The sequence below is a fragment of the Pyrus communis genome, chromosome 7 (genome assembly GCF_963583255.1).
Source record: "Pyrus communis chromosome 7, drPyrComm1.1, whole genome shotgun sequence".
NCBI classification, from domain to species: Eukaryota; Viridiplantae; Streptophyta; class Magnoliopsida; order Rosales; family Rosaceae; genus Pyrus; species Pyrus communis.
In genome coordinates this window covers 9,802,546-9,822,943 of record NC_084809.1, presented here as the reverse complement: position 1 = coordinate 9,822,943, position 20,398 = coordinate 9,802,546, and the positions used below count along the sequence as shown (strand labels likewise).

General features: G+C 38.4%; 4 protein-coding genes across 5 annotated transcripts; 1 reads left to right on the top strand and 3 right to left on the bottom strand.

The window, feature by feature from the left end:
• Window positions 1-228: 228 nt before the first annotated feature.
• LOC137740251 (F-box/kelch-repeat protein At1g51550-like) lies at window positions 229-3,793 on the bottom strand. Its single transcript, XM_068480098.1, has 2 exons — window positions 3,061-3,793; window positions 229-1,538 (listed from the first exon to the last, which is right to left on the bottom strand). The coding sequence occupies exons 1-2, from the start codon at window positions 3,485-3,487 to the stop codon at window positions 568-570; spliced, it is 1,398 nt and encodes a 465-aa protein (XP_068336199.1). The 5' UTR covers window positions 3,488-3,793; the 3' UTR covers window positions 229-567.
• A 1,749-nt stretch (window positions 3,794-5,542) lies between these two features.
• Window positions 5,543-10,110, bottom strand: LOC137739688 (uncharacterized). Its single transcript, XM_068479352.1, has 9 exons — window positions 9,694-10,110; window positions 8,218-8,427; window positions 7,975-8,077; window positions 7,620-7,699; window positions 7,473-7,550; window positions 7,073-7,164; window positions 6,426-6,537; window positions 6,008-6,133; window positions 5,543-5,920 (listed from the first exon to the last, which is right to left on the bottom strand). Exons 1-9 carry the CDS (start codon window positions 9,934-9,936, stop codon window positions 5,810-5,812), a joined length of 1,155 nt encoding a protein of 384 aa, XP_068335453.1. The 5' UTR covers window positions 9,937-10,110; the 3' UTR covers window positions 5,543-5,809.
• Window positions 10,111-12,960: 2,850 nt separating this feature from the next.
• On the top strand, window positions 12,961-15,355 carry LOC137741030 (beta-glucuronosyltransferase GlcAT14C-like). 2 transcript variants are annotated; one of them, XM_068480838.1, is made up of 4 exons: window positions 12,961-13,755; window positions 14,040-14,115; window positions 14,249-14,358; window positions 14,586-15,355. In XM_068480838.1, exons 1-4 carry the CDS (start codon window positions 13,215-13,217, stop codon window positions 15,083-15,085), a joined length of 1,227 nt encoding a protein of 408 aa, XP_068336939.1. In that variant the 5' UTR covers window positions 12,961-13,214; the 3' UTR covers window positions 15,086-15,355. The 2 variants fall into 2 exon arrangements, with proteins under 2 accessions (XP_068336939.1, XP_068336938.1); XM_068480837.1 differs by having other exon boundaries at window positions 14,535-15,355.
• Window positions 15,356-17,737: 2,382 nt separating this feature from the next.
• Window positions 17,738-19,284, bottom strand: LOC137740024 (B-box zinc finger protein 32-like). The gene has a single exon (XM_068479810.1). The coding sequence runs from the start codon at window positions 18,845-18,847 to the stop codon at window positions 18,032-18,034; it is 816 nt and encodes a 271-aa protein (XP_068335911.1). The 5' UTR covers window positions 18,848-19,284; the 3' UTR covers window positions 17,738-18,031.
• Window positions 19,285-20,398: the final 1,114 nt, after the last annotated feature.

Below are 20,398 nucleotides of genomic sequence, written 5' to 3'. Positions count from 1 at the left end.
AAGTTGTGTGAGAAGCTAAAAAGGATGTGAAAATTAGTTTCCAAAACGAAAAAGCACTTGAACACATGGGATAAAATTTAATTCAAGTTCTTTAGCTTTTTTTTTTTTTTTTTTTTTTTGTTTCATGTCAAAATTTACCGTTGAGGTACATGTTGCTAAACTCTAATTTCGTATTTGAATTTAAAACGTAAATTATACCAAACTACATATTTTTAGGACAGCACGCAAGGTTATCAATACTCACATGTAATATAAGTGGGCGACAATTTTTTATTATTGATAAACCTATATACACATAATAACATAGTAAATTGAAAATATTTAGATGGCCGGTCGCCCTGAAAAATCACTCATCTACTTACAAGTTAAACACTCTTAAACGAAGATTTTCAAAAGAGAAGGGAAGGAAACGATGTTGGATAAAAGCCTTTTAGTCAGATAATCTCAATTCCTTTTTCTTTTTCCTTAAACAAAACATAATCTCAATTCTTAAGAGACGTAGAGAGCAAGTAATAAGCTACTATGTACAAGACATGGAGCAATGCACTGGCATCCATGAAAACACTTTCACCTCAGCACAAGCTCCACAAGCAGGAGCTCGCTGTCAAACCTCAGCCCGGCAGGGTCTGCCGGCTGAAGCAACCCATCCATCATTCCGCCAAACACAAACAAGTACCGCCCCGAGTTATCTGTGCAGGCTCGATGGAATGACCGGCATTTGGGCTTGTAACCATTTGCCTTCAACCTCTTCCACCTTTTTACCGATACCTGCATGGAGTTCAGCGTAGTTGGCTGCTTCATTGTAATGGATGGAGCTGCATTTATGTCTAAAATCCAGAAGTCATTTTTCCGGTGTCTGTACGAATCCTCTCCCCCACAGATCAGTAGATGGCCGCCTAACATGAGCGTGGCTGAGTGACCAACTCGTGGAAGAGAAACTCCTCCTGGAACATTTTCTAGCTCATAGCGTACTTGTACCCATTTCGGATTATCATCACAAATGTCCAAGAACCAGACATCATTAAGCACGTCGTAACGTAATCCTCTCCCACCAAATAAAACCGTTCGTGTTCCTCCAATGCAGGTCAGTGTGTGTCCCGAACGAGCTGGGGGACACGGATGAGTCCCGATTTCGTACCAAGTTCCAAACCGAAAATTTTCTGAGAGTTCCAACACCCATGTGTCACACAATCTCACACCGTGGAGACCAATTCCACCATGTATAACCATCTTTCTGCCGTCAATGCAGCACGCAGCAAGAGCCCCTCGCTGGGAAGGTGCGTCGGATCCCACAACAAGCAGCTTCCATGAGAGTGTGACACCAAGACTCTCATGGCATGCCACTTGCCCCACCCATGTATCATTGTGACGGCCCCCATTGTCATTTATTCCTCCAAACATAACAAGAAAATCATCAATTACAACACACGAATGCCCGAACCTACCACTTGGAATGCCAGAATTTATCTTCTGCCACTTCAACATTCTCCGAAAATCGTTACCAATGTATGCCACCCATGTGTCGTCTAGATGGCGTCCTAAAATAACAAACAACAGAAACAGAATAATCAGATATCAAAATTTGAAGTACATAACAAAGAAACACAAGCATGCCCAAACTAGGAACAAATTCAGAAGACAATTTATTTAAGATGGTGGTTGTTGTATAGTGTGTACAATTTTCATATATTTAATTTCTAAATGTCTGTAATAATTTGAAGCCCTAGCAAGGGGACCAACTGGTACACGTCCAAGAATTATACGCATCCTGAATTTTCCAGGGGAAGGTACGGCTAACTCTCTTACCTAGTGACCATGAAAATATTCGACGTAGAATACAGTTTTAGACATGGTGTTCAGTTATAGAAAGGCTGCCTCAAGCATCTTCAGTTGTTTATATTGTTTCTTAAACAATTTTATTGCCGTCTACAAGTTAGACACAGGCAATCTACAAAAGAGAGGCACTTGAATAGGGTTTTAGAAACCTATTAGATTGAACTTTCAGAATATCAGAAACTAACACACGAGTAATTTTTTTTGGATTGTTCACTTAATATTCTGCAGTCCTGCAAACATATAGGTTTCCTGCAGGAGGCGGATACAAGGACCAAACCAAGCAACGGCTTTGGAGTAGTCTGCTTGAGCCTTGAATGCTTTCATCATCCATAAACTAAGAGAAATGCATATATCGGAATCATGAGAACCTTGGCATTAACACTAGTATCACTTTCACCTCCCTGATTAAGAAAAATATGTGCTTCCAAGATACATCCTGTACTCTGTTCAAACCAATATCTGCTAACTACAAAAATCTGAAAATTTTGGTTTATCTAAATAAGAAACCGGGAGGGGGAGGGGGAGGGGGAGGGGTAGGGGATTTAGAAGTTGAGCAGGTTGCCAAATATTCGTAAGGCCAGTGTTTCTAATGTAGACACCTTCGGTATCTGGTCAGTTTCAGGTTGGTCAGACTTCTAAAAGCCTTATTCCTACATACATATGATAACAGGAAATCAGTTGTAAATCCAAAATCTTCAGCATTACGCTGGTGATCCTAAACAATAAACAATTAGGCATCTCGTCGAGTAATGCTCACAATATCTCAACTCATTTTGCAAGATCAGCAAGCCTCCAAAACCTAAAAGAGACAGTAGAATTGACATCGAACAAGTAGCAGGGGGCATGAAAACCTAGCAGACTCCATGCCCAATTAGGCACATAAACTAGTTATGAACATATAGACAACAATGCATGAGCACTGGCTTCCATCTAGCCAATAGATCATAAAGTTCAATAAAACGTGCAGTATAATTAATTAAAACCAACAAAATTAACAACAAATCATCAAACTCAAGAACACGACGTATTCATGCAAGTGCTAGATTGATAGGGTCTTCCTCTTCAACCTACTACATATCGCGTTCAAACCCCTCCCTATCGCGTTCAAACCCTCCCCTCCTTAGTGTAGCTAGAGAAGTAGTACCACTTGTAATCAACAGAAATATATCACAAACAAAACAAAATTTGAGAAGGGATTATTTTAAGCAAGATTAACTGACTAACCTCCCTCACATCCACCACCAAACAACACCAAGCAACCAGACACAAAATTTAGGGAATGAGAGGCCCTGGGACATGGAAATCCCAATCCCCCATCTGGGTCAGAAAGTTTACGGCAATAAACAGAATCAACCCTAGAGACTTGCTTGTAGAGCCTCATCCATGGCAGCTGCTGTAGGCCAAAGTTTGAAGCTTTGAGGGCCTCTACTGATTTGGGTCCCCAGTCCCTCCTGCATATGGACTCCCACAGACTGTCAGATGCTGCCAAAGCTCTGAACTTTTTGCAGGTCATGGCAAAACAAAGAATTGAATCCGCAGGGAGGCGCAGCAGGATTGTAAAGAGGTGGTCTTGGGCTAAGTTGGAAATTGGTGAGCCACTGGAGGAGTAACCGAAGCTGCTGCTTCTGCTGCTAGTGCTGGTTTCTGCCATTGATGAAAGCTTGGGTTTTTGGGGTTTAATGGCTGTGTTGTTGAGGAAGTGGGAATTATAGAGGGATACAAAAAGGGGTTTTATGATTTGCTCAGATTATTGTTCATGGCAATTGGCAAAGGGAAAGGTAAATGTTTTCTGTTTTCTTTCTTTTCTTCTCCTTTCCATTGTTGGTTTCAGAAGATGGTAAAACTTTGTTTGGGAAAAGAGGGAGAGGAGGATTGGATTGTAGTGCCCCTCTTGTTTGTTGTCTTGTTTTATGAAAATTATGAGCTTTTCAATTTCAAATTTGACTCCAACAAAGCATAGCTCATCTTTTATCTAGGGTTGTTATTGTGAGTTAACTTTGAGTTTAACCAGAAATTGAAGTTATGGGTTATGGGACAAAAATCTAAGTCTCTTCTTTCTACAGATGGTGAGCCAAGGGATTGAAACTCAAAATGTAAGCGCCTACAGCAAGAAACTTGAAGTTAAAAGTAGTTAAAAAAGAACATTTATTCTTGCACTTGAAGTCATGTATTCGACTTAGCTCTCTTTACTACGAATAATGTAAGCACGAACTAATTAAAAAGATCATGATACAATACACCCATCTGTGTTATGCCAATATGAGTAACCGACTAGCTATCAGTTAAGTAGTATTTTTCTTTTCGACGTTAGAAGAAGTGATGCGCTTGAATCTGAGTGTTGCATGTTTTGACATGTCTAAATATATGAAGGGAGGTGATTTTTATACATCGTTTTTAGGTTTTCCCACACGCCTTTTTATTTCTTGTCATGAGATTTAATAAACAAACAAAAAAACAAAAAAAATGTTTATTTATTAATTCTTTCTTGATTTGCTTCATTATTACTGTTAATGTTTTTATCAATAATTTTTTTTTTTTTTGTTGATTCAATAAAAAGTTGTGTTATACGAGAGACTAAAAAAAAGTGTACGTTTATGATTTCCCATATATGAAACATCAAAACACAAGGCTTTCAAGTGCCGTCACATGAAAGCTCAACTAGTTTCATGTCTCTATTTACAATGGTAAAATTGGTAAATTCCAAAGTTTCATGCATGTGGAGGATATGCTCTCCTACACAAGATTAAAACGTGTGTAGGTGCACCCGTATTAGATACCACATCTTTTGTAAAACAGCTCTCATAAATACATAAAAATTCGGTATTTTAGTTTCAATCGATCTCACGCTAGGCCCCACCTGATGTAACAGATATCCTAATTTGGCAATCTTATACTTATTTAGTTTTCTGACATCCAGCGGTGTGACATAGAATGTGGGGTTGTCTGTTCTTTTTGTAGACAAATCAAGGATGCAAGAGAGGACCATTGAAAGTCGGTGAAGTTATAAACTGTGTCTGCCAGGCACAAGCTGCGAGCTCATGGAATTTTGATGCTACCTGAGAATGTTTGTCCCGACGTTGAGATTATGTAATGACGTGGAGAAATCCAATCCCCTGACAAACGTGTGGCAAGGTGTGGACCGTTGGATCTGAAAGTTGGATTCTCTCAGAGGCATCTAATGGACCAATGATAGCTCCAACAAGATCAAGTTGGTAAACCCACCGCATATTATCCATTTCAAAGAGAGATTATCCACATTATTGACAAGATGGGATGAGAAAAGTCTAACGTCTTCCTCTCGTATGCGGGTCCAACGAATTGTTGTATTTATACGAAATAATAACCGTCTCGTAACAATGCGTCGCCGACGTAAAATACCGCTAATGTGACATCTTAGTACGAAAAATTCTCTCCTCTGCATTCGAGTTCAACAAAAAGGGACCGTATTGAACCAGAATCCAAAAGGTCCCCTTCTACGAGTCTTGCACGAATAGATGACGTGCCACGTGTAACCCTACCCAAGGCCAGACACAACATTCTCATACAACTAATCTTTTCAATATCCTGCTGAGTTACAAGCCGCGCTACTCTTCTCGTCAGATTCATGAAAATTTGGGTATCAAGACCAGTATTATATTGAAGCGCAAAAGTATTACTGAGAATAAAAATAGAGAAAAAGTAAGATGAGAGTAATCAAGAGGAGGCAGAGTTCAGTGAGTCTACGAAGAAGGGTGTCAGTAGCACAAGGGCCACCGAGCACGAGCAAGCAACACCTTGTGTGCAACTCCAAACTAAATAATGGAGCTATTACAATTCCTATAGGTTAACAGCATTATATGTAGCTTGACGAAACAGGGTGCGGTTATTTTTACCCCAGTTCGAAACAACAGCGACTTGTTTTACGATCCATCCACACCGATCTGTCCATTCTCTTGTAAGGAAATGCATCACGAGCAAATCACCGTCATCACTTCTATAACTTAAATACTCGGCCTTTGTTTATCAGCTTTCGGAGAGCAACCTTCGCTTCCTCCAGTGTCTCGACAGAATGGCCTTCGTCAAATGATATCCTCTGTATGTTGAACTGCAAATGGAGCGGAAGATGATTTTTTGAATCATAAGAAACCGAGGAATGTTAGAGATTTAGAAGGTTGTTACTTTAGAAACCTACCTGTGCACCTTGGCGGACCCGAATATCAGTTCCCTTGCTGTCTATGGATATGAGAGCAGCATCATCCACCTCAGACTCGGCAGATAAAAGCTCTTTTAGGGGCTTTGAAAACATTGCATTGAGTTCCTATATGAATAGAAAATTAAAACTGGGTAGGCCTAACTGGCAAAGAGGAGTGATATGCAAATTTGCAAAATTTACTTGGGGGAAACGACATCAACTTAAAGGCCCCATACAAGCAGATAAATACTAGCATGCTAAAAGTTGACCAAGATCTATTGAGAGCGTATTCAAAACACAAAAGAAATATCCCTTACAGCCTTATGTATGTGCGTGTGATTAACATTATTGAAAATTCAAAAGTCTATTTGCCCCTTTATATAATTTCCTCTCTAATAAAATAATTAAGAGTATTTACCTTCAGGTTCTGCTCCCCTCCATCAACTGCAATCCTATCAGGCTGCAGGGCCTCGTATTCTTTGACGTCAACCCAAGCAACAGTGCCGAAGCCACCAATGAAATATATGTCACTGCAAGAAATAAAAAGAATACAAGTTCCAGCATGCCAAGAAATGCATTTAGTACCACTTATGATCGTCTCAGAAAACATGGAAATACTTGGACAGAGTTATTCCTCTACATGGTCAACGCATCACCTAATTCATCCTTGCGAATAAATTCCCACTCCAATGCGCATTACTATTGTGCCCTAAAAGTTCCATTCTGTAAGAACAAGCAAAAGAGAAAGGCCGCATCCAGCACCATGGATTCTACCTAATGGTTCGCGGTCACAACTTTACCACCTAATAAAAAATACAACTAGCCTGCCCCAGTTGTAAATGGACAATGCCTTTACGAGGACCTTGACACAGGTTTACTTTCAGGAGTCCATAGAAGGTTCCTGTCCCAAAATGGTTTTGACAATTTATGGTTCGCAAGAGCACTAGCAGTCAAAATCCAATTACAGACACAATGCAAAGAAAACAGCATGAAACACAAGAACCTTTCTCATCAAGGAATCAACATAAATAACACTAATTACTCAAGCCAAAACAAACAAACAACCTTATGTTCTGCATCCTGAAGTAGTAGAAGTTTCCCCATTGTTGAGAAGGCCCCTGTTGATGCTTTGCTATGTATTGCTTATGAGCCCATTCCTACAAACACAGCCAAATGCAATGAACCTACTGCTAATTGTCTAGTAATACATTGCTCTCTATCACACATATTTAAGCAGACATGCAGCAGCAACAGCTGCGAGTTAAAAGTATGCTGACAACTCAAATTTTCCATGACTGGTAAGAAGAGTGCACCAAATGGGATGCCTGGGACACTGTAGTCTTCAAGCTCAGCACATTCTAAGGTGAGAGCTTCTTGTTGCAGATAACCACTGGCTAGAGGAAAAAAAAAAATTGTGGCCAGGCAACCAAATATGTCCTTGCCAGGGTATGAGTTAGAAAATCACCTGTTGATGCTCTGGAAGTGGGTAGACATCACCAAAAATGGTTACCCTTGCATTTGACAAGCCGCTCCATCCAGGAATCTACAAGAGCTAACTTTTAACAAAATCCAAATGGAGAAAAAATAGACTAGAAGCAATCAAATCACTAACCTGCACAACAAGTGTGCATCTTGGATCAGCTAACAAATTCCTTGTGTGGATGGCCAACGGTGAAAACGAAAATATAGGATCTGCATATCATTGATAAATAATAGCTTTATCGGCAGAGGTCCAAAATACAGACCAAAAGAAACAAACTTGTTTATGGTTCAAATTGTCAACCAACATAAACAAAGACACAAAAGACTCTTAAATGGCCTCTGTACGATTGTTCAGGTTGTACAAACAAAAAGAACATAGTAAGAGGACTTTAAGACCACCTAGACTTTAACTTTACATGCAAATTCTTTTTTATTGAGGAATGACAAAGAACTGGTTAACTAAATGTAAAAGTTCAATAACTTACGCCCTGATGAATCAGGTGCAAAATCAACTAGAGAACCAAATGGATATCCTTGTCGCCGATGGTGCATGCGAGACATTATGGTGCACAAATGAGCAAATCTGGCCTTGAATTAAGAAGCAAGACGTACTTAGAAGCTTAAAAATAAAAAATCAACTAGCAAGATAAATCTTCTCCAAGTGAAGATATTGTGCATCTTAAGAAGTTAAACATAAATAATTAAAAAAAAAAAAAAAATGTTTTTACCTGCTCCATAAGATTGCGTACAGCTAAGGCGGGACGGGGTAAACCATGAACTGAAGTTGCACTCTGCACCCCGCCAGAAATTGGAGTTCTAAAGAGTCCAGCTCTTGTTCCACCTCCTGCTCCACTTGCAGAAGAGGATGTAAGAGACATATCTACCATTAATGCCTCATCCACATTCTTCTCGCTACTATCAAAGTGATTTAAATCACCCTTCAGAAAAAGAAAAACAGAAAACAGAATATGGTCAGAAACAATTATAAAATTAGAGAACTACAAAACAGATACGTGCAGAAAAGACGCAACTAACACTGCAAAACAAATGTGAGAGACCTAATTGTCCATTCTTAAATTTTTTTCATGCGTTCTAATTCCACACCAAAGCTATACTACACTTCAAAAACTACCTTGTGCTAAAGAGGCCATTCCTAAGCAACATTAGAGCTTGGCTAGCTGTTGAAAATCACTTAACCACAAAACAAAGGGTGCAAGTTGGCAAGGCAGGCAATGCTCTATGGTGTCCTGAACTCACGTACTTTCCAAATGTTGTTCTAATGGCTGGAGGCAAGAAATCCAAGGTTTTAAGTTAGATTTTCAGTCCCATTCACAGACAGGCATTGTGAATTGGCTAAATTCGCTTTGTGACTGTCTACTAGATTCTCTGTTTTTTTTTTTTTTTGGGACCAATCTGCCGTATCAACTATGGTTAGAAGGAATTAGACAATATTCACATCCTGCTCCAGCACCGAGGGGCGTATTTCTAGAAGAGCCCTTGTAGATATAATTGTTGAGCAATGTTTTGTGAAATATCAAGAATAAATCAAAATTTAGCTATCTATGATATCAATGATACTTGACAGTCCTTGCTTGATAAAGATTGTTGATTTTTCAGCAAAATCAATATCTGAGTTCCAATACATATGTGAATTGGCAATATGGGGAGTACACCAATCACTTATAAGCACATCCAAGGTCCCAACTTTTCCCGATGTGAGATTCCCTCTCAACACAACCCCTCACTTGTGGTAAAATTTTCAAGCCTAGCACGTGGACAACACAGATCGAGTGACGTGTGGCTGTTAGACTTCACACATGGGACAATACCATGTAGAAATATGAGACCTTGAATTAATAATTTACAATCGGTTTGACATAACCTGGACGGAATCCTAAATACAATTAACACATTACACTCCTAAAATTACAGAGAGGATTCCGGGTTAATTAATTCTATTCTAACAAATTCTTCGCTTTTTCTTCGATCACAAAAGTTTACAAGTCTTACGAATCAAAAACTAAACCAATATGAACAGCACTCCAATTTCCACTTCCCACAACAACTTAACAACAAAATACGAGTTAATCAAAAGTTTAAATTAATAAATAAACACTCACACAGAGAGTCGCACACAATTGCTGGGAACTTTGCAAAATTAACATACAAACAAAATATGTAGAGAAAGATGCAAAAGCAGATACCTGAGAGAGAGAGTGTGTGTCTTCAGAAAGCAAGCCGAACCCATTATTCAGATTCCTCAGCTCTTCACTTTCGCCGGAGCCAGAGGCCTCCCCGGAGAGAGCTCGAACCCGAATCCCCGAAAAACGACAACTTTGACCGACTTTTAGAAATCCACTTCGATTATTCGGCGTTTTGATTGAAGTGGGGTTGTTTAGAACTGGGTGCGCCTCCGGGACGAAGGCAGAGCTTGTGAGGGCTTCCATGGGAATTACACAGACACAGGAAGAGTGTAGATTTTACGGAGGCGAAAATTGAACGAGAGATTTTGGGGTTTACAGATGGTGATCGTATTGGGTTTGTGTTCTGTGTGCCCCCAAAATCTGTGTTTTTTGTGCGTTTTTAGAAGTGGCATGCAATGGAGGAAAGTGACCTAAAATCAAATAAAGCCCAACCATGAATAATTTTATAAGAATCTTAATAAAAAGTTATATAATTAGTAATTTAATGATAAGGGGATTATGTGTTGGTGTTGGTGTTGGTGTTGGATTTGAATTGTACCAATTGTTTATCATTTGTGAAAGGTATTTTCTTTTTCTTCTTTTTTTAACAAACAGTTTTCTACCAATAATATGATTCAAATTCGTTTTAGGAAGGTGTATTCAATTGGGATTTTGAAGGATTTTAATCTTGTAATGAATCTAATGGTATTTAATCAGAATTTTAAGATATTTTATTAAATTTTTTAGAAATCTAGGTGTATTCAATTAAGATTTTAAAGAAGTTTATAATATTTCAGGTGTATTCAATTAGAATTTGATTTTAAAGAATTTCAAAAGGTTGAGGAATTAGAGGGAATCAGATAGATTTTGTAGTGTATTTTAAACATCCACAAATCTCCCCTCTCCCCATGAGATTTCGAGAGAATTGAATCAAAATTTTATATGGAATCTCTACAAATCAATTAAACTTCATAAAAATTCATAGATTTATAAATCCATTAAAATCTCTTCAATTCTCAATTGAATACACCCCCGTTAGTGATAATCAAACATAAGATTTCACTTACCAGTAAAGAGGAATAACACTAGATAATATTCATCCAACCTCAATTAATTGCCTATAATCTAAGAAATTAATTTTGTAAAATTCATTTAATCTCTTCCTACAATAAACGACAGGTCAAGAAACACATTTAATAGATAAGTTTTAATTAAAGGGGATTTTATTTTTATTTTGATGCGATCTAAAAAATTAATCCCTCCGAACACAATTACACAATTAAAATGTTCAGTAATCAAAAACTCAAAAGTACCATAAACGTACTAACTTTGTGGTACCTTTAAAGCTCAAATGTCCCATAAACGTACTAAAAAGTATATACTACTAAAACTCAAATGTACTCATGTTGTACAAAACGAAATGTGTACTCATGTTATACAAAACGAAATGTCAAGTAGGCCTTGAGTTTTCAAATGCTTTTAGCGAAATTTCAAATGGTGACCTTTGTAGATTGTAGATTGATTAATATGTCTATTCTTTTACAAACTAATTAATATTATTAACAATGATAAAATATCAGGATTATAAAATAATATATGTGGACTAAAAAAGGATTACAGCCGAAGGGGGACAGGACCTATGCGATCTAGAGAGTACAACTGAATACATAAACGATGCCAAGATTAAAAGTCAAAATAAAATATTTACCCAATAAAATAAAGGGATTGGGGAGCGATAGATTGAGAGATGAATACCTTATAACACTTTAAACCTAGCAGAATACACTTTGTTTAAATGTTGAATTTATGGGTTTATTAGTCCTTTTGTTGTTTGTAATGAATAGCTAAGACTATAACTAACTCATAGGCTATATGAATGACACCTGTTATAGCACAGCTGTGTGTCTTAAGTTGTACACATGAGTTGAGTCATGTAGTAGGCATGAGTGGGTTTACTATGTTCATTTTGCTCATTCCTATTTGTTGAGAGACTGAATCTAAGAGATGCGGCGTACTCTATCTTCTCTCTTCATTCATCAACAAAATCAATTATCATTGATTTTGAGTTTTCAATTTATAAAATCAAAGCCTAATTATTATAGGATATGTCAGTCCAACTTACAACGCAATGAGGAGTGTGCAATCTCCTTAAGATTGTTGCCAATTAGCCAATCCAAGATCACCTACACCAAATGGAGGACATTTTAATTCCTTCAAACTGCTTCTAAAAAAACTAAATTAAGTGGGAGGATCCTTGCCAATGTGACAACGAAAAAACAAAGAAGAATACTCTTTGTCGATCACTCTCCCAGTCTCTCCCTCATGCTCGTCTTGATTTGTCGATCACTCTTTATCTGCATTTTCCAATTTACGTCTTTTCAGCTGGATTTGAATTTGAGAAACGGGGATTGCGTTGCGTGACTTCTCGAGAGGCAAGGGGTCTTCGATTTGTCAACAACGCCATGATGCAGGTTTCTCTTGAGAGTTCTTCCGTTACTTTTGCGTAAAGGTTGAGCACTTACTTGTCTGGAAAGCAATCTTATTGAGTCCTTTTGTTACAATCTTTTCACCAAGGATTTGCTGGTTTCATATGAAAGTGAGATTTGATGCAACCGGGTCGGGTGCATTTTGACCCGCCAACGTAATGGGCTTCGTAAGGATAAGTGGCCTATGAAGAATTGGGTCACTACAAAAACTGAAACTTGATTGGCCCAAAACTACTGGACCTATAGTATGAAACTTTTTTTAACTCGTATTTTTTCAAAGTTTCTTGTTATTGGCATTCTAGAAGAGTCTATGGTACTTTAGATTTGTAAAAATAAAAGGCATTTTGTACAAGAAAGCGTGAGGGACGACAATTTTAGAGTGCCGATGACAACATCATTCTAGAAAAATAAAAATTAGTCAAACAAATTTTTTTTATGAAATCCAAGTGAAGAGGAAGCTAAGAAGGTGAGCATCCCCTGTATTTTTTATTCAGACCCAATGACATGGTTTAGTTTTTCAAAAACTTGCATTTCAAAGTTTTCAACCAACGACAAAAAGTTTAGTGTTACAAACGTGGTTACAATTAAAATGATTACAATGAAAGAACACCTTAATCAGTATAAAAAAAGTCACCTATCAACTCTCTCTCTTTTTTTTTTCTCGAAGTCCCTTTCGAAAGGCCTGCCATAATGGACAATTCGTTTCCTTGCGTTGAACGTATTCCAACTTTGACAATATTTCTCATTGTTTTCTTCAAAACCAATCTCCCCAACCTCTCGCCTTGTTTCCGCAGCTGCCTTTGTCACTTGTTTTGGTCCAAGATTCCCATGAACCCTTCACCAAACTCAACCTTTTCTTTCAAGTTCATGGATACATTTTTGCTCTTCTCAAGAGCACTAAAGCTTTTATCCAAGTTTTAGGATTCGAATGGTTTCTCTTCTTCATCCGAGCGATAGTCTTATCTAATCTAAATTGCAGAGAGGAAGATTAGAACTTCAGTGTAGAGAGAAACCGTAATTTAGTCAACTTGGCTACGCTCAGGTCTGCAAATTTCAATGGTTCTAAAGCTTCCCCCAATGAGAACACCAAACACTTCTTCGTGGTGTTTTGGTTATCGTCTATGGATCCTAGCACTTTCGGTTACTTTAGTCCTGCTGGGAGCAATTTCAAGATCATCTCACAATGTGTTTTCTGGATATGGCAACAAAAACCAACTCTCAATGAGAGCGCCACTAAAAGGGAATGGCAATCCCCCAATCTTTGCTTATTGGATATGTGGAACTAAAGGAGAAAGTGAGAAGATTTTGAGGCTTTTGAAGGCAATATATCATCCAAGAAATCATTATTTGCTGCAGCTTGATTCGGGTTCATCGGATTATGATAGAGGGCAGCTAGCTCTCTCTGTTCAATCCGAAAGAGTTTTTCAATCTTTCGGAAATGTTTATGTTGTTGGGAAAAGTTACGCTCTTAACCAGATGGGGTCTTCTGCTCTTGCTGCCACACTTAATGCTGCAGCATTGCTTCTAAAGCTCAGTGCAGATTGGGACTGGTTCATCACTTTAAGTGCTTCTGACTATCCACTCATGAATCAGGATGGTGAGTGCTTTCACATCAAAAGCACTTAAATCATTGGCAAACTCACTTAATGCTGAAAATCACTTAAATCTGGCCATTTAAATATCTATAATGACAGGAATTTTTTTTTTTTTTTTTCGGGTTTCAGTATCCTAATGGTCATTCTGATAACGATTTCGTTTTTAGTTTCGATAGAATACATGTATACTTGGCAACTTTATGACTTTAGTTTGTATAACCATCTTGATTAACTGATTAATTTGATTTACTGACTAGAAATTTGTTAAACTTTTTGTGTTCATCAGATCTGCTCCATGCTTTCACTTCATTGCCAAGGAATACCAATTTTATTCATTTTACAAACAAGACTGGCTGGAAAGAGTAAGAAAAATACCTTTTTATCCATTTTTAGTTTCTCTTGTATATTTTTCTGCAAAGAAATTAGGCACCTTGAGTTTTTCACTCACCATTTACCATGGCCTGAGTTTTCTAAATGGAAGTTGGTTTTCTGCAGGCATATGGATCGAATCGTTGACGATCCTAGCTTATACCTTCAACATGTTGCTCCTCTTTTGTATATTGTAGAGAACAGAACCATGCCAGATGCTTTCAAAATCTTTGGAGGTAAGTTGTTCTTAAAGAATTTCAACTGATTTTGTTTCAACGAGAAACTTGTGAGCTGACAGTCACACTGACATGTAGTGTTACTGAAAACCTCTCGTATTCAACATGTTATGCGATTAGAATAGCTGCAAGTTGGCGAAATTCTAAGTTTCATTATAATTTTGTGAAATATATAGGTTCGCCTTGGACGATTTTAACCCGAGATTTCATTGACTACTGTGTCAAAGGATGGGATAACTTTCCCAGGAAGCTACTGATGTACCTCAGCAATGTGCCCTTCCCTCTTGAATCCTACTTCCACACAATCATCTGCAGCTCACCTGAGTTCCAAAACTCTCTAGTGAACAATGACCTAAGGTACATTATTTGGGACACGAATGCGCTCGGAGAAGCGCAAGTCCTAAACATATCACACTACGATCAAATGCTGGCAAGTGGAGCAGCCTTTGCAAGACCGTTTCGAGCAGATGATGATCCGGTGCTAAAAAAGATCGATGAGAGTGTCCTGAATCGGACTTCAGGAGGGTTGGTTCCGGGTGAATGGTGCCCCGGGATAGGGAGAAGTAAGAGCCTGGAGAACTCAGCGGCTGGTCTGGAAGAGTTGTGTCCAAGTTGGGGCAACATTAACCATGTCACGCCGGGTCCTCGCGGCGTTAGTCTCCGAGAATTTTTGCCTAAGCTTGCTGTAGAAGGAAGATTTACAATCAGTCACTGCCAAGAACAGTGATATTCTTCCAAGCTTGGATTAGGAACTTTTCCAGATTTTTGTTAACAAATAATACTTCAAACTACGTTTGAGAAGACGGCTTGGATTTCTGCTTGGACTAAGCATGTATGGTTAGTGAAACAGGAAGATTAGTTCTGCATTATCTCCCCCAATGCGTTTGATGACAAATTTTGTTTGGATCTTCCAAATTCCAAACTTTTTCAGCTTGAATTTGAACAGGCTATGAAACTCGCAAGCTGATAACCATTTCTTTTTTTATATACAATGATATTAGAGGCAGAGGTTGAGTTAAGTCCCACAACGAGCGAACAATAATTTGGTATTGAACTCTCATTCACGAGAGTCGAATCTCATCTCAATTATAAGTGAAAAGAATAACATTAGATTGTATTGACATCTAAAATTTCCATCTCTTTTATTATTTGAAATCATTTAACCATGTGCAAATGTAGATGGCTAGACAATGTGCCCGCCCCGTTCAAATTTCTCTCCTCCTAAACCCTAGGTTATAATAATTAGATCCTCCTAAACCCTAGGTTATAATAATTAGATGATCTTCTTGCCATAAAAAAAAAAAAAAAAAAAAAAAATCATTTTACCATGTACTAAAATGCTCACAATACATACATATATAATTATGGAAGCAAATTTAACATTACATTTTACCTAATATTGATACATATTTTTATGAAACTCATTCCGTAATATTTTAACGATCTGATGCATTTCTTCTCTCTCTCTTCTTGCCAAGAAAAAGCCCTACAAATCTCATAGGCCATGGATGCAGAAAACAATTGATCTCCAACCAACCAAAGATGGGATTCAGGGTCGGCAAGGCATCTTTACACAGACCTAATTGTCTAGACAGATAATTATTAATTATACACGAGGCTTGTACAAAGACGGAAATGTGTCCAATCCGTGGCAGTGACAATCATTAATTACTACCAATTAAGAAATCATGCTTGAAAATAATCCTCCCACTAATCTCTCTTTTCATTGGATTCTTGCAACTACTACTGACTGCAGCCACATACATGCCTAACTTATTGAATGTTTCTTTCTCCTCCTCCACCAAACCCTTCTCAGTGCCTCGGAAATCAAAATCAACACGTTTAGTCCTCAATTTGTCGAGGCCCATGTAATTGCACTCTACCCTCTATGTTTGTATGCATTCCGAAATTTCAATGAATAAATATCGTACTTGATCTTAAAAATGATATCTGCTTTATTTTATGGACCCTATCTTTGTATATAATGACTCACGTGGAACAAGCTTTACCGTCATCGTGTTGGCTTTTTCTGTATCTTTCAAGAAGGATATTAGTTGGTGATTTTGCCTCGACAGTCTACATTTTCAGGGGTCGGGAAGGCTCACAGAGGCACTTTAGCCTCTCCCTGACCATCATCGCAGGGTTCACCAGCATTAAGAATCGAACCGAGAACATACCGTGTGGAATACGAGTTTGAAATTCGTTCTTAACCATGAGGTCACCCTATAATGGTTCTATCACTATGTTGTTTAGGTAAAATGATCTAATGTTATTTGTAAATTTTTTTGTAGGTGACATTGCATTGTTGAACCGACAGGTGGTCCTGCAATTGTTCTACTCTTTGTACTGAATATACCAACTTATTTATGAATTCCATCGTATGTCATCTAACTTGCCTATTTAGTATTCCTCTTCCTTCTGGTTGCTTTTACGTACTGAGACCTGGCAAATTTACTACCACACTATCTAAAACGGACCCTCTCAATATTTTGAAGTTTACTTGGTCAGATGAGCAAGTTAACTTGATGAGTGATAGCTTTGAACACAAGTGTCGAGTGTAATTTAAGAAAATGTCAACAAATGTGAACCCACCACACACATGCATCTTATAATTATGTGGTGACTGGTAACACATCCTAATATCTTGTACCACATATGATAATACGGTTGTGCGAGAAACGTATTTCATTTATAGCAACAAAGACAAAAGTTTGGTTGCATATTATCCATTAGGAGACTAATTTTAAGGCAGATGCGTGTAACTCTTTTTCTTACTTATGTTGTTTGGTTGCAAATCCTCCCTAATGATGTATCAATGTGGTTATGAAGCATTGTAGTTTGAACTGCTCGAGAGGGTTTTCTTTGTAACCTTATACTTTCGTATTAAACTTAGTTGCATATTTTGATGAGAGAGATAATTAAGGGTTAATTAATAATATAAAAAACATATGTCCATGAAATTTGAGATCTAACAAAATAAAGGGACTTAATTTTACTAGACTAAATCATCATTTGCGGAATCCCATCATTTTAGTAACATGGATCTTTCTTTGAATAGTGTGGCACTAATTTTCGAATGAGGACCCTCTGTGGATACTTTTAGGAGTATTCCAAGGATCGTCCAATCATATCTGTTTATTGTATATTGCGATATTAATTTTGATGTAGTACTGTTTACATTTAATTTTAAATAAAAAAATTTACAATAATTTCTAATCACACGATATATAATGAATAAATATAATTGAAAAATCTCTAAGATATTCATCATTCCTAATTTTCTGCTCTCACTAATCAAAATGTGGACAAGAGGTCACTTTGAGAGTCAACAAACTCTTGTGGTGTCGTGAATCTAAGCTAAAATCCTCTACCATAAGACTTTGAGCCCTAGCGATATTAGGGCATTAATAGCCATAAAATGTTCAAGAATTAAAACACTAAGAAGAACCAAAATTAGTGGTGAAAATGTGACCAAGATCGATCGATTTTCAAGAATTTCTGGTTGTGATCTAATGAAAACCAATCGAAATTACAAAGTTAATTTAATCATTTTCCCCACAGCTGGAGCCTAATTAAATGTTCTACGGACTAGTTAATCACTATCATAATTGACACCGGAGTTCACACGCGTACGCAGCGGCACGTGCGAAAGGACTCCACACGCTTTCAAGTCTCAACACTCCGCCCAGCCTTCCTCCAGATCGTCCCGCCGTGCGCGCCTCACTCTCAGCTCACTCCCGAGCTTAGCTTCGACGGCCAGGATCAGCTTAACCGGCACTCCGGAGAGCTCCTCCACGCGTCTCAAATTCTGACACGTAAAAACCGACCTGTCCCCACAGAATCTCAACCCGAACCAAAACGACGCCGCGAGGCACACTCTCGGAGGCACACTCGCCAACCGCTCCAGGCAAAATCCAAACGCATTTGACGCGGTCGCAACCACCGCAGCCGCCAAATTACCATTCACCCCAAGCTTCTTAAACCAATTTACGAAACTGCCCTCCGCTTTCGCATCCACGCTCCTCGAAGTTCGCGCTCGCACCCTCCGTACGCTATTATTCCTCCTTGCGCCGGAAAATTTGGGCAGGATATTCCTCTTTATGCCTGAGAATTTGTACGGAACATTCGAACCGGAAACATCCGTCACGGAGCTCTCGGATTTCCGATTCTCATACCCGGTCTTTGTGGTCCCCATTTCTGTGCTGGAGATACAGGCGGAACAATCCGACGACGAAGACGATTTGGCGTCGCCGTCGCAGTGACCGGGAAAATTTTCAGGCGAGCAGGAGGAGCAGAGAGAGTGGAGATCGAGGGTTCCTGCAACAGATTTGCAGTTGGAGCAGAGAGGCTGGCGGAGGTGGCGGGCGACGAGGAAGTTGGCCTGGTGGACGCGGGCGTCGCAGCGGGAGCAGAGGAAGGCGGAGTCGGAGGGGCAGTAGAAAGAGGCTTCCTGGTCGCAGAGCTCGCAAGACCTGTAAACTTTCTTCATTTCTCAATTTCCTGCGGAGCGAAGAAGAGGAATCGAAGTCTCGAGACGATTTGGGAGTTTGGGAGGAGTTTGGGAGAGTTGGTACGGTGAGAGGATATGTGGGTGTGGCGAGGGGGATTATATGGAGAGAAAGGCGGTGTGGAGTGGAGGAATGAAATGGTGTGTGGAGTGACAGAGAGGTTAGAGAGAGAGAGAGAGAGAGAGAGAGAGAGAGAGAGAGATTTTTTTATTTTTATTTATAATTTTTATAATTTTATGGTTGGAAACGTAGGGAGTGTTTGAGTGGAGGAAGAAAAGTTATGGAGGAGAAGGAATGATGAGAGGAGGAGAGGGAGAGGAAGAGAAATAAGTGTGCGTGAGTTCATGTCTGTATTCTGCCTTCCAAGACTTCTCCTCTAACACACAACTCAGTCTCTCTCCACATAATCCTCGTTTCCCTCGAAATCTGCCCACTTATGCTCTTATCTCATGTATTCCATGTATTCCAACCTCTGGGTTTTGCAACCTTCACTCCTCTTACTTTTCATTATTGCATTTCTATCCCCTTCTAATTACATTTTTTTTTTCTTCGCAAAACCTCATATTAATTGAATCGCTTTTCATTATCCAATGGTGAAGCTAAAAAAATTCTGAGGTTTAAAAGATAAGGCTCATACAGAAACTTTCTTTTTATCGATTATAATTATAACATGTTTGACCCATTGATTTTCAGTTTCAAATTCTTTAAGTAACATGGTTACCATTTTCAAACTTCTCACCAAATTCGCATGGTCTTTAAATTCAAGAATATTGCTTGTTGTTCGTACTCTAAGTTTCATTGTGTAGAGAAATGCCCTAAAAACTAATTGCATTATAAAGGAATCAAAACTTGATTTCAGTTGCAGTATTTTATGTATATGATCACTATAAGTTTGTAATATTTCTCCATTTATAAGGACATCATTTTTTTTATTAAAACATATTAAGAAAAACTAAACATTGTGGCACTATCGCAGATGACGTTTTACCGCATAACAGAACACGATAATTTTTATGTATTACGGTGCGAGTTTGATTCTTACTCTTTCATTAACAGTTAACTATTTAATTCACTAGCATTAACTCTCTACTAAAAAAATAGGGCAAAAGACTGTTTACTACCCTCATGTTTCGTGGTTTTCAACATTTAATGCATCAAGTTTTTTTCATCCCATAGTCATACCTAAAGTGTAAATTTTAGGACAGTCTCATACATCCGTTAGTCAAACTATTAAGTCTTCCGTTAACTGTGACATGACGCCCGTGTGGACAATGATTGGGTACCATGTGTCATCCACGTGGAAATTTTAAAAATTAAAAATTAATTAAACTATTAAAATAATTAATTAAATAAAAGTAATAAAAAAAAATCCCTAGATCCCCTTTGTCTTCCCCACCCCGACTCCCCTCCCTTATTTTTCGGCACCTCTGTACATCCATTCTTCCCCCTCCCTCAAACTCAACTCAGAAACATAGAATCCATGGAAGATCGGAGATTCTTGCGTTTTTTCTCCCTTTCCCTCTGCATAGGCC

Excerpts from the sequence above, each read along its gene's own strand:
- LOC137740251 (XM_068480098.1), bottom strand. The coding sequence starts at position 3,487 with ATGGCAGAAACCAGCACTAGCAGCAGAAGCAGCAGCTTCGGTTACTCC. Across the intron at positions 1,539-3,060 it reads TGGTGGTGGATGTGAGGGAG|GACGCCATCTAGACGACACA; the intron begins GTTAGTCAGTTA and ends TTGTTATTTTAG.
- LOC137741030 (XM_068480837.1), top strand. The coding sequence starts at position 13,215 with ATGGTTCTAAAGCTTCCCCCAATGAGAACACCAAACACTTCTTCGTGG. Across the intron at positions 13,756-14,039 it reads TCCACTCATGAATCAGGATG|ATCTGCTCCATGCTTTCACT; the intron begins GTGAGTGCTTTC and ends TGTGTTCATCAG. Across the intron at positions 14,116-14,248 it reads AACAAGACTGGCTGGAAAGA|GCATATGGATCGAATCGTTG; the intron begins GTAAGAAAAATA and ends GGTTTTCTGCAG.
- LOC137740024 (XM_068479810.1), bottom strand. The coding sequence starts at position 18,847 with ATGAAGAAAGTTTACAGGTCTTGCGAGCTCTGCGACCAGGAAGCCTCT.
- LOC137739688 (XM_068479352.1), bottom strand. The coding sequence starts at position 9,936 with ATGGAAGCCCTCACAAGCTCTGCCTTCGTCCCGGAGGCGCACCCAGTT. Across the intron at positions 8,078-8,217 it reads TACGCAATCTTATGGAGCAG|GCCAGATTTGCTCATTTGTG; the intron begins GTAAAAACATTT and ends TCTTAATTCAAG. Across the intron at positions 7,551-7,619 it reads GATGCACACTTGTTGTGCAG|ATTCCTGGATGGAGCGGCTT; the intron begins GTTAGTGATTTG and ends TAGCTCTTGTAG.